This window comes from Anas acuta, chromosome 1, assembly GCF_963932015.1.
Source record: "Anas acuta chromosome 1, bAnaAcu1.1, whole genome shotgun sequence".
Taxonomy (NCBI): domain Eukaryota; kingdom Metazoa; phylum Chordata; class Aves; order Anseriformes; family Anatidae; genus Anas; species Anas acuta.
Window position 1 is genome coordinate 80,802,143 of NC_088979.1, and position 13,367 is coordinate 80,815,509.

Here is a 13,367-nt window from a genome sequence, read left to right on the forward strand (position 1 = left end):
TAGTATGGTTCTGTGGCTCAGTTTGCAGCCCCAAGGGAACTTGTTCTTCAACTGTAACTGGCAGGACAAATTTGCCTTTCAGGATTCCAGGCAGCAACTTTTTGTTTGTTTGTTTTTAGTTTATTCCTTTTTGATAGCAGCTGCTTTTGCTCTGTGGGAAAGATACTGTTTCCTTGACACGCGAAAGTCCAGACTACACATCAATGTATGGAGAATGGAATGAAAGTGTAGTATCAGCAGTAATGTATTTGGCCCAACCCTCTATTTAGATCCCCAATATTCATGCAAACCTTGCCCATCATTATACACTAGGGCACACTGCCTCCACGTGGCAGAATACGCGTTAGACATTCTTTTGTCTTGCATTTCATACAACCTTGGATGTGGCAATGAATTTTGGAAACTGAAGAAATAGAATCCATACATTATTTCTGTGAGAAAGGGCAATACGAGGATGTGGAACTTAATGCATCGTATTGGTAACAATGTTCTTCACACAAATATTCACCAGGAATGCACAGTAAAGTACAAAGGCTATATATATATATATATACGTATATATATATAAAGAATGCTTTCTCAAATGTTTATTACACGATGAAAGAAGGCTAATTGAAAAAAATTCACATCCTGCACTTGATCAAAGGGGACCAATTGCTCTTCGGGCCTAGTAGCTAAAAGCAAAACTGAAAGAGCAGTTTTGAAAAATTACATAAAATTGTATCACATTCTTGTCTCAGTTCGTAACTGGTTTGATTCAAACTTGACTACAAGACCATCAAAGTTGCCTTAGCATTAGACCAGCTATGTGATTCAAGTAGCACTAACACTGTGTTACGGGTACAGGGCTTTTCCCACCACTAAATTAAAACACTTTGTGAAATTGGTATATTTTCTTCCACACCACGCTCATCCCCACCCCCAACCTCCACCTACTTTACCAACGTTGTTAGATACAAGACCTAAAGAAGAAAGAAAACAATTATTGTTTCGCCCATTTGTGTTTACATTTCAGTCTCTGCCAGCTGGCCAGAAGTGCACTCCAGCTTACTCTCAACAAGGTCTTCATATATAATTTCCAGACTGGAGAGAAGTAAGTGACATGTTACGGCTGAAAGGGTTTTCTAAATCACCAGTGCCATATTATTTAGGATTTCCCTGCTTTGGTTAGGATATATTATGATGCTCCTGTCAAATCTCAATCTTTCTGCACAAAATACACAGTGCAAGGGGGTGCTAAATTTATGGTGAGATTGATTTTTCTTTCCTTTTTTGCTTTTTTTTTTTTTTTTGCTTTTTGCTTTTTTGAAAGACAGTGCAAGGTCTAGAGACGATACGAGAATCTCAAAATTAGGGTGTTGCAGGGTGCTATGCCAATTTCAGCTTACATTTCATTGTATAAACATTTTCCCATCTGTTTGGTATCCAGCAAACAATCCTATTAGAAATTTTCCAAATGTCTGTGAGTTTTTGTCTGTAAGTACTGTCCATTTCATCTTCTCAAAGTATAAATTAGTAGCTATACATCTGTTGCTGTTGCTCTGTTTGAACCTGTTGCTGTCCTGACTGCTGTGGCGTTGGCTGCGCCTGGGGCTGCAAGACATCAGTCTGAGGCACCGACCTCCACGTCAGAGGATGCTGTTCTGTTATCTGGTTCCCCAGAGGAGCAATGGAGTTCACCAAGGTGGTCAGGTTTATAAAATGGGCCACAGACTGAGGGTTGGCGGCCTCTGGCTGCGGCTGGATCTGAATGTCATTCTGGCGGTTGTGCAGCATGGCGGAGCCACTGACAGTGTCGAACGTGACGGTGAGAATGGAGTTGTCCAGCTGCAGCTGGCGCTCGGGTGCAGCCAGGTGGCCCACTGCCACCGGCTGGAGGTTTGTGAACTGGGTGCCAGCTGCCGTTGTAATGGGGGTAACGGTGATGTTTGTCAGCCCGACGGAACTGGACGGGGCTGTGACGTTGGGGTCGCCAAGGGTCACCACCACCTGAGGAAAAACAGAAAGGTAACCTGACCGTCAAATATCTGGCATGGAGAACAAAACAACTGAGTGCTGATGGACTCCTATGTTGCTGCTGCCAGCAAAAGAAGTCATACAGATAGAGGGGAATACGGAAAGCTTGAATGGAACAACTTCCAAGTATAGAAGTAAGGAGATAATGGGGGAGGGCATATGTAACCTTCAAAACCTTCAGCCAAATTAGCTGTCACACCTGTAGTCACAGCTTCAGCCAGTTAGCAGACTGGCAGACAAGGAGATGGTAACGGCAAAGGAAATAAAAATAGATATGAGGAATGGTCTGGCCTGATTTTTTTTTTCTTTTTAATTCTTATTTATGTTTGTATTACTGCAGTTTATTAAAATACCTCTAAATGTTCTGATTGCTCTTCTGTGTTTGCTATTAGTAAAATAGTTTATCCCCCTAAGCAATGCCAGCTGCCCATCACCCTTCTACTGGAGCTTTACCTGCTGAATGCTCTGTACAGCTGAATTAGTCTCATCTCCAACATTTCCTGTGAATTGAGCTTCCTTCTCTGTGTATTCACTGAAGGCAGGGTCCTCAGGCACTTGAGCTTCCTCCTCCTCACCTGACTTTTGCTTCCGTTTCTGGCCACGTTTAGGAGCTTTCATATGCTGTTTCCCTTCTGGTAGTTCGCTCTGTTCCAAGGCTAATTCTGGCTGGAGTGATGAATTTCCAAACAAAACACTAAGCAAAATGACTTGATGAAGTTCCAAGTAAGACACTATCACCTGAAGTTGTTTTACTGTCGATCCTCAAGCAAAGGATCAAACTTTAGCAAAAACTTATTTTCAGAGAATGAGAACTCATGCTCTAAATACCTCAATGTTATGAGCACATTATATAACAAAACAAATCAACAACTTGCATCTGCTTATGCTGCTATGTCTTATAACACAGCATGCCACACATTAAGCTGGGACTGGTTCTCTGAAAACCATGTTCCTTGCCTACCAGCCCACAGTTGGCTATGACACATAACAAAAAATTGACATCCCCAATTCACCCTCCAGCAGGCCTGACACCTTGTCGCCATACGAATTCAGCAATTTACCTGAACAATCCCAATTGAGGAGGCATCAATGGTAGTAGTCTCTGGCAGCTGCTCTAAATCATCAATCCGCACTGAAAGAATCTGTGGACAAAGAGGTATCAGCCTGGTGAACAGCAGCAGAACAGACCACAGCCAAACAATACAGCACAGCCTTGATAAATCCTGTTACAAAGCAAAAATGATGTAATCTAACATTTTGCACTTATCATTTAATATAATGCATTTACCCACAGCTTTTTTTTTTTTTAGTAGCCTTCATCATATGGCACAGAACCACAGACTGGTTTGGGTTGGAAGGGACCTTAAAGACAATCCAGTTCCACCCCCCTGCCATGGGCAGGGACACCTGCCACCAGCCCAGGTTGCCCAAGGCCCCATCCAGCCTGGCCTTGAGCACCTCCAGGGATGAGGCATCCACAGCTTCTCTGGGCAGCCTGTGCCAGCGCCTCACCGCCCTCACAGAGAAGAATTTCATCCTTATATGTAATGTAAAGCTACCCTCTTTTAGATTAAATCCATTCCCCCTTGTCCTGTCATTATCTGACTGAACAAAGAGTTGCTGTCCAACTTTTTTTATAAGCCCCCTTTAAGTACTGAGAGGCTGCATTGAGGTCTCCCCTTGAGCTTTCTCTTCTCCAGGCTGAACATCCCCAGTTCTCTCAGCCTTTCTTCATACGAGAGGTGCTCCAGCCCCTTGATCACCTTTCTTCTCCCAGTCTGTAATCCTGTCTGGGATTGCCCCGTCCCAGGTGCAGCACCCTGTACTTCGACTTGTTGAATCTCATTCAGTTCATGTGGGCCCACTTCTCAACCTTGTTCAGGACCCTTTAGATGGCATCCCTTCCTTCTGTTGTATCAACTGCACCACTCAGCTTGGTGTCATCTGCAAACTTGCTGAATTTGCACTCAATCCCACTGTCCGTGCCATTAATAAAGGTATTAAACAGCCCCGGTCCCAGGACAGACCCCTGAGGGACACCACTTGTCACCAGCCTCCAACTGGACATAGAGACATTGACCACTACTTATATATTTATAAATATATTAACTGTGTCCTAGTCCCTTATTTTCAGCAAAATCTATACTTCTCAGCTTATCAAAGAGCAGAAACAAATTGCCCTCTAGACTGCTGCATTTTTAAACCAAAGATCAATAAACAAAGCTTTTTGTTGACTGCCTACTTTTCATCATGATGACAGGGAAGGAATAGTTCAATCCAAAGCAATGCTGATGATAAACTGCTTGTAAAATAAAACCTCAAAGGGAGAGGAGAAGCCTTAGTCAATCTAAACAATAAATGCTGAGAAAAAATACAATACCTATTCATAAATTTAGAACAAAGTAAAAGCCCCATTACGGTCAGACAAAACATCCCTCTAATCCAAATTCTCTGCAGTCAACATTCATCTTTAGCACTAAGAATCATTCTACATCAGCAGCAGATACTGCCATCATCTCTATTCACCACTTCTTTCAGATCACTGCTAAATACGGAGAACACAATGGGGAAAAAAAGAATCGATTACGGTCACTAGTAGATGAAGACAAAACATGAAAATAAATATGCATTTAAGTTGAGGGGGAAAAAAAGGGATTTAAGTTATCAGAAGAACTTCATTTTTAGGGAGTGGCAATCAGATATATTTACTACTGAAACATAACAAAACAGCTGATTTGGCTAAGTGCATGCTTAACAGATACTACCTGAGCTGATCTTAGTTTATCCTTAACCTTAAAACTGGCCCCAAAAAAGAGAACAGGAAAAAAAAGGGGAGGGGGGGGGTGATGGGGAAGGAATTCCTTTCAAGTCACTGAAGGTCATAAAGTTTGCTAAAGAAAAAAGTCACAAACCAAACCATTCCATAATCTACCTGCCAAACTAACTCACCTCTGGATGTTTACGCCTCATGTGTCGACTCATGGATGCTCTGGTGGAAACCTTTGTCCCACACAGCTGACAGCTCTGGGCTTCTACCTTATCATGAGTGAGCTGTATGTGCTTCTGGAGCATGTAATCAGTGACATACTTCTTATCACAGACTGAACACGTCCACTGTTTTCCTACTGGTGGCAAATGGAAGGAAAAGCTGTTAGCAACAGGCCCCAAAGATGAGTATCATACGAGAACTAGGAGAAAAGTTAAGCTCTAGTCTTCTATTACTGTATTTTAGAGGATTTACCTGTATGAATTAGCTTATGAGTCTCCATCGTATTTCTCTCACTAAAAGTCTTCCCACAGAGCTCACACATAAAATCTTTGATTCCTGTAAGAGTACATTTAGCGTAAGAGCAATAATGATCTAAGGCATCTGAGACAATTCTGAATCTTGTATTAACAAATCACTCCACCCCACAGCCAAACAAATAAAAGAAGTCCAGTTTCACCGGCTATTTTCATTAAGCCATGCAACCGTATCAGTCAGAAAATAAATCAGAAAATAACATTTTGATTTGTGAAATAGGAAACTGGAGATTAATTTAAAACAAAAGCAACACTAAGTCTGTCCTAGACTAAACCAACCACCCTTAAGAAATGGAAAGATGCAAGCAACCGAACACGTCTTAACTGTGTAATAGGTGGTCTTGACTGACCAAAACCTCACTTTTCAAAAAGCACAATATGCATATTTCTTTTAATAATGTTAAATTAATTTAGCTGAATCAGTGCAGCCTTTGTACATCCTTAGGGACCTCACCTGTGTGTCTTTTGTAATGCTTCAGCATGTTGACTTTCTGTGCAAATTTCCGGTGACATTCCTTGCACTCGTATTCTTTAATCCCTTTGTGAAGTTTCATGTGGTGACGAAGCGCATGTTTTGTCTTCATTCCTGTGAGGTAAAAAGATACAGCTAAAAGCACAGTATGATGATTTTCTCCATTCTCCCACCTTCAGAAGGGAACTCAGGATGACCTAACACATTTGTTAGCCAATAGGTCTAAGTTGATACCTGCTGTGTATCTGCTATTCAGTGTTTTTAATTGTTTAGGTAGCAGTGCACATTATCATTATTATTTTAGTTCCAGGCAAAAGCTCTGGAAAAACATCTGAAGAACCATGCGGAAGAAGCAAAACAGCAGGGAGAAGCAAAGATAAAACATCCTTAGGGATGTCAGACTTACTGCCTTCCACTAATATGCCAGTTCAATTATGGTTCAAGTTATAGCTCAAGTAATTCAAAAGTTCAAAGCAACTTTGACTCTTAAAGCTCTTAAAAAGAGAAATTACTAATTCTTAAGTCTGAAAACAGTCTAGAAAGAAAAATCAAACAGCAAACAAACAAACCAAAACAACTTTTATTCACTTTGGAACTGGAAATGCAGTAGAATTCACTCAGGCAAGCACACCTCAACCTAACAGAACAGAGGCAAATTTCATTGACATCAGAAGTGTCTTATAGGTCGTGGAGCTAGATCGTAAAATTAGGAGTGTTTAATATATGCGTAAGGCTCCTAATAAATACAGTTTCCAACACTCAAAAATAAAGAATTTACATTCTGAGTACCTTCCCAATATTCTAAGTCATTAGAATAATGGAAGTCATTTTAATTCAGATATTCACCTGCTATTCAGTATCACAGTTAATGGAAAACAAGGCATCAGACATACCTTTGCCACATTCTGCACACAAGTATTCTCGGATATTATCATGGACCCGCATGTGTTCTTTTAACATGTCTTTCCTAGCAAATGATTTGCCACATTGCTCACAAGCATGACTTTTTACACCTTAAAAATAAATTTAAAAGACAACATAAACAAAAAAAAATGTTAATGAAAAATGTGCATCTCCTAAAACCTGACTAAACTGGTGAATTAGAAGGCAACAGTCCACCTGTGTTGACAGCCATATCTTTCATGCATATTGTAGCCCAAACTGAATTAGGAGACATTAGAGAGAGAAAAAAGCTGGCTTTTTGTGCGAGATCTATAAAAAGAAAGCCTGAGGTAGGAAAATACTGCATAGCATGAAATAATAATGAGCTGTTAAAAATGATTTTGCAATAGCAGTTTTCAGCCTGTGTAATGGTGAGAAGGTGACATGGAGAAGAATTTGAGGAAGAACGGAACACAGAATCAGGATTTTAGCAGATGAATCCTGCATTATATTAACTAAGATCTGGATTGTGTGCCTTGACCAAACATCTTCATTAACACTATCTGTTTTAGAAAACTGGTCTACCTTAAAAGCATAAATATATCATTTATCTTATTGTAACTTACAGTAAAAACCCGTAACTTATTTCTCCCTGAAAAAAAATAAGGCAGGCATTGGCAACAGAAATTTCTTTGTAATACTGAGAATGATAAAGAAACACGACATTTTTACCTGTATGTATAAGCTTATGTCTTTCCAGATTCCCTATACTGTTAAAAATCCTTCCACAGATTTCACATGGATGGATGTATCTGAAACCAGAGAGACCAAAACTGTCATGCTTTTCCTGAGACAGAGATGGTTTTCAGGCATCTTTGCCAGTGTGTTTGGTAATACTAACTACTAGAAAAGTTCCTTGAAACATAAATACATTTTAAAAATGAGCTTTAGAAACTCTAGGTTTGCTGAAGGCACTGCTATGCCCTCAAATTATATATTTTTAAAAAATTCTTATTAAAACCATAATTTACTGTTTATAAAGCCCAAACTGGGTAACTGTTGACTAATCATTTTAAGTAAATTGGCAGTGATAAATAATGCATTTCGAACTTTTAATCAACATTATAACACTCATTAGTTTCTGGTCTTTAAGTACAACCCAATTCTCTAAAATCAACAGATGGCAGAGCCACTGTGACTTCAAGATAGCTCCTCATATCAGTCCAGCAAGTCGTCTTACTTCTGCACATTAGGATCAGGCAGGTTCTCCCGATGAATGACCATGTGTGCATGGTAAGTTGCCTTCAAAGCAAACCGTCGATTACAAATGCTACAGCCATAGCCTTTCTCCTTGTGCACATCCATTATATGCTTCAGGTACTCCTTCCCTCGGCCGAAAGTTAACTGTGGAATGAACCAATAGTGAATGAAAGGGGAAAAATGTCCTTAGGAACAGCAATGATTTCATACTGCTTTACTGGGATCTCAAGCCAGAGCTACTAGTCGGAAATACCGTGCGTATCACCAGGTGAAAATTCTGGGAAAGCTCGATTCAGGCCTGAACCTGTTTGGCCATTACAAGCACGCTGCTACAGGACATCGGTTAACTCACTTGGAAAACTAGCTTGAGATGGTATCTCTGGCTTCTTGCTGACAGAGGGCAGAAGTGCAGAAGAACAGAACAGTTTGCTCAGTTTTGGACAGAAGTCGTGCTTCTTACACTGCACAAGTAGAGGACGTCCAATTATCTGTGCACTGACGAGCAGACTTGAAGAGAGTCACATCTAACCTCCACTAGCTGTTGAACCAAGGATGTCAGAGATGGAGAGAAATGTCTTTTGGACTCTACAGATATAGTAAGCTCCCTTTGCAGAGCAAGAAGAGTTGATGTTTCTAGGCATTTGCAGAGCAGCGATTCCAGCTCAGGCCCTGGAAGCACTACAGCTATGACAGCCAGGTGCTTGACCTGGGCTAAGTGACCTTGCATATACACATATGATCCCATATATCAGGGCAAAGTGCCATGACGTGATCTTTTGCTCTGATTTTGGAATGACTCAGGGTATAACTGACAGTACCGCATAGCTTGGTGAAGATGTCCTTTGGGAAAAGGAAAAAATAAAGACAAATATCCTCAGAAGACATATTTCACTAACACTTATATATATGTGGAATCCCTTAAGAATGTGTGAATTTTCAGCCAAAAAGAGCCTCCCCATCTCATTACAGGTAACACTCATTTCCCACTGCCTTACACGGTTTCTTACTTCACAGACACTTAAAAAAAGTGCTGAAAACAAACAAACGAACAAAAAAAGCTTCCAGAAAGAGCTTTCTAATTTGAATGGCACAATTTCCCACATTTAGAAGCACACATTTTTTTGCAGTTTATGTACCCATTAAGTGCCAGACATTATAATTACCACATTGAAAGCAAGTGCATGATTAACTGCTGTGATACCACATCTTCTTATGCTTACTGACATAAGCTTAAAATAAGTTTGCATTTAAAAATGGTTTGCAGATAAGTATAGAAAAATGATGTATTAATATCTCTGAGTTTTTAAAATGAAAAAAAGATAGCCTAAGCACTTTCATCACATTAAGAGTAGACCGTGACATAAAGTCTGATTTCCAGAGGCCGTCAGTGGCTTAACTACCAAGGTTCTCCTGTCCCACTGTAAGTTTGCCCAGTTTTGCTGTTGTCACTGGTTCATTTTGCATCCCCCCCACCTCAGCACTACGCGCTCCCCCAGTTACTGTACAGAATCCAAATGGGGCTTAAGGATCCCATTCTTCCTCATTATTTCTTTACTAAATGGCAAAAGCCATGCAATAAGAGGCTGAAAGAGTCTTCCTCTGTTCACTGACAAGTGAGTAAAGTCTGTGCCAGCAGAACCATCCTGTTAGTAACAGAATAGGCCAAGAATAAGCAGTCATGCTGTACATTAACAATGGTGTTAATCCTCCAGACTGGATACCGACTAGAGGACATCTGATCTTGTCAAAATTAATCAAATTGTGGTTGGTGTCATTCAGAAATGCCACAACAACTTTAATTTGCACATAATTAAAAGACAGCATAAAATTTGAATATTCCTTTACTGTTTCTTCCTCCAGTTTTGCTTGCTTGCTGCCTTACACAGAGGGAAGTGTATATTTATGTATTTATCTTTTTAAGTATTTAGCATTTGCCTTACAGAACACCACCTGATGTCTTACGGAATAAGATCACTTCCTAGAATAGAGGTAACAAGCACTGCAGAGAAGAGCAGACCTGTGAACTGGCCTTCTATTTGCTAATCCTCAGCGTTACTTAAAACTGAAAAATGTATAAATATCTCCACTCCTCCCCCCCCCCCCCCATCAAATTAATTTGAAAGTATTTAAAGCTACCTGGCACCTTTTGCAGCTATACTTGTGAGGCTCAGAATCTGCACTTTCATCAGAGTTGTCATCGTTTTCCTCTGATGAGATTCCAATTTTACCAATGAATTCTTCCCTCTGGTGATCGTCCATTAGTGCTATATCCTGTGTAGGGTAGGAAAGAATATTCTGTTTTAATAAAGACCTATGTGAAAAGGTAACAGATTGACAGCTTCTTTTTCTTTTTCTTTTCTGCCACCCTGACTGCTTCACATTAACTGCTGTAATATTATTTAAAATATCCTCCCACTTCACTCAGTTCAGGTAAACAAAATCCCTCTGTTCATGATTAAACAAGGAACAACTGTTTATCTGAACAGATAATACTCTGTTTTTTGTATATGAAAGGAACTTGAATGTAAAAAGATACCCAACTGGTTCAGTATTACAACCATATAAGCGTCTTTATAAGCATGAGTGATACAATTCCTTTCAATTTTGTGCTAACCTAGTTATGTCAAAACAATCAGTGTCTGATTAGACACTAGAAACAGTGGTGTTTTTATTTTTTTTTCTATTTTAAAATGATTTGGGTCATTCTGATTAAACCAGGTTAGGAACTGAGCACACAGCCAGTTATGCTGGCATATGCAAGAGAATCACAATCACCGTGATTCAATTACTTTTCTGGTTTGTTTGCTGGAACAATACATCTGTTAGCAGTCCTCCTGTTAAACGAGTTGTTATTCTCCCTGCCTTAAACTGAGCAACCTCTATGATTCACCCAAGGTCAAAGAAGTGTATTTACATGATGTTCAGAACAGCGTTCTGCAGTGGTACCTGCAATAACTTTAAACATGATAGTCCACGTACTCTATAGCAGTCCCACCTGTGGAACACAGAGCCATGGGTAAAGCAGAACACAACACTTGCTAGGCTGCCGTAGAAACATCACTGCACAGGGTACACAATCACTCTTGTGTCGCCAGTATGAACACATGGCTGTAGCAGTCTGAACATATTTACTGATGTGCTTATTAATGCTTGCTAAATAACAGGCCTTTCCTACTAAAATATTAATGCAATACCTTAAAATGGACATGAATATGATCTCTCAGCACATCCACCCTGAAAAATTTACGCCCACAGATTTCACAGGTGTACTTCTTGTCTCCATGTGTTAAAAGGTGTTTGTTCATATTGCTTCTGCATGAAAATACCTAAGACAAAAGAAGAAGGATGGGTTTTTGTATCACATCCAGCAGGACTACAATTCTTTATAAGTTATCCAACGGACTGCTCAGAACATATTTACTATCCCATATTATTCATTCTGGCCAGAAACATGTAGGAACTCAGCAGACTACCTCAGAAACTGCCGACACCGCAAAATACACATAAACAGTTTCAAAGAACTGACTGAAATCGCCTGCTTGTCAGAGGTGGGCTTCAAAAAAGATGGAGCAGAATTACATAAGGTAACATTGCCTCTATCTGTAGAAAGATACTTACAAAAATTAATCTTCATTGATGCTTCATGTATTGAAATAATCCAAAACAAGGGCCTACAGACCAAATTAACAGTTGCTTGAGCACATCTAGCACCACAAATCATTAAACATTTATCGAATCACTAGTTAAACCCACGATATTCGTACTGGTGACAACAGTGACTTCAGATCGTGAGCATTAGCTCCCAAACACAACAGCGGCATGGTCACACAACAAGTTCACTTTGAATTCTAATAGAAAATGATTTCCAATGCACACAGTCAATTCTAGCTGTTCACATTCTGGCAGAAAAACTTTATGTTAAATAGTGTAAGCCAAGGGATTTCACTGACAGACACAGTGGCCAAGTAACACTCTATGTTTTCTTACATGTCCTGAAAAAATTCTAGTCTGAACTTAATTTTAGCTTTTATTTTTGCCATAAGAGCTCTCAGTGTCTCTAGACACAGTGTGCTTGGACATATAATGGAGCTGACGCAGCTGAAAGAGCAACAAACACCTTGGCTGGGCCCCAGGACTCGCTGCTAACTGACCGCATGCCTGTCTGAGCTGCGAGGTAATCTGATTTGGCAGATACCTTAGTAAACGTCATTTACCTAAAAGCTTTTGGCAGGCTAAGTGTCTATTCAGGTAGACAGTTACTGTGGTTTAACACATGGGTGGTAACTTGCTACGCCACAACAACTCATTCAGAAGTGCTGGGTTGAGGCACAGCATACCCTTGGAGTGTTCTTGGAGCTACAACACAGAGCTTCACGGGGCACACGCTGGCAAAGAAGCCTACCTTCCCACACACAGGGCATCCCGAAGGCTCCTTCTTGTAGCGAACCATGTTTTCTGTGCTGTGTTCAAAGTCTTCTCGTTTCACACGCCTCACCCCTTAACAGAACAGTCCCCATCAAAAAAACAAAACAAAAAAAATAAACCATGGTTTTCCACTCCAATCTGCATGCCCTCTCAGGTGAATACTGTAAAGAAGAGTGAAACACTGGGAAGAGCCTCAACGCAAAAGTTAATTGCTAGCAAAAGGATAATTGCTTAGTTAAAATGGTGCCTTAAGAATATAGAAGCAGTCTGCCAAAGTGATGTATCCAAAGTGTTGGACGTTACACCAACTCTACTGTGTCTGAAAACAGACATTTATTGTCAACAGGAAAACAGGCAGATGCAGTAGGCCTTGGCATTTTGATCAGTTATCTGGCCTAGAAATTCTCCCCAAATATCTCTAAGGAGAGAGGGAACCATCTGGAAGCTTTCAGACCTTTCTCTGCTACTTTCATTTCTCTGTTACTTTCTCTGCTGCTGTTCTGTGGAAGTTGAACATGAAATTTCTTGCCATTGCCACTCTAACCCTTGTCCTCTAGCTCATGACACAGAGGGCTGAATCACAAGAGGCCAGTGACAATCGTCTATACCCAAAGCACCAAATCAGATAATCTGTTTATTTTTTATTTTTAAATTGCCTGTGGTCTTATCTCTACCACTAGTGGCATTTTAATATATACTTCAGCAATCTATCATTACCCTACTTTTTCCACCCTCTCTGAGTACCTATAAGGTCTTTATATGCTTGAAAGTTCAAACAGACAAATCTTATATTACTTTCATACATTTCCCCAGATTTCAGAAGATTAACATCACACAGCATTCTATTTATATTATACTGGCCAGGTAGCAGCCTTTAAAAATAAATTTATACAGTAGTCACTTTCAATCCTACATTGCAAGTTAGTTCTCTGCCCTCAAATTTTCAAGTTACCACACATTTAAAGAAAAAAAAAAAGAACAGAACTCAGATTTAAAAAAAAATAAACTG

General features: G+C 40.0%; 1 protein-coding gene across 10 annotated transcripts in view; it reads right to left on the reverse strand.

Moving 5' to 3' along the window:
* Positions 1-1,257: 1,257 nt before the first annotated feature.
* Positions 1,258-13,367, reverse strand: part of PRDM15 (PR/SET domain 15) — a 33,334-nt gene continuing 21,224 nt past the window's right edge. For 9 of the 10 annotated variants that reach the window (XM_068684677.1, XM_068684708.1, XM_068684700.1 and 6 more), the window contains 12 exons: positions 12,336-12,430; positions 11,128-11,259; positions 10,070-10,204; positions 7,914-8,077; positions 7,406-7,485; positions 6,685-6,804; positions 5,774-5,905; positions 5,258-5,341; positions 4,966-5,141; positions 3,078-3,158; positions 2,470-2,682; positions 1,258-1,989 (listed from right to left, as the gene is read on the reverse strand). In XM_068684677.1, the coding sequence (XP_068540778.1) occupies positions 1,513-1,989; positions 2,470-2,682; positions 3,078-3,158; positions 4,966-5,141; positions 5,258-5,341; positions 5,774-5,905; positions 6,685-6,804; positions 7,406-7,485; positions 7,914-8,077; positions 10,070-10,204; positions 11,128-11,259; positions 12,336-12,430 (1,889 nt within the window). In that variant the 3' untranslated portion in view covers positions 1,258-1,512. The remainder of the gene's footprint in view (positions 1,990-2,469; positions 2,683-3,077; positions 3,159-4,965; positions 5,142-5,257; positions 5,342-5,773; positions 5,906-6,684; positions 6,805-7,405; positions 7,486-7,913; positions 8,078-10,069; positions 10,205-11,127; positions 11,260-12,335; positions 12,431-13,367) is intronic. The other variant, XM_068684696.1, reaches the window with a different exon arrangement.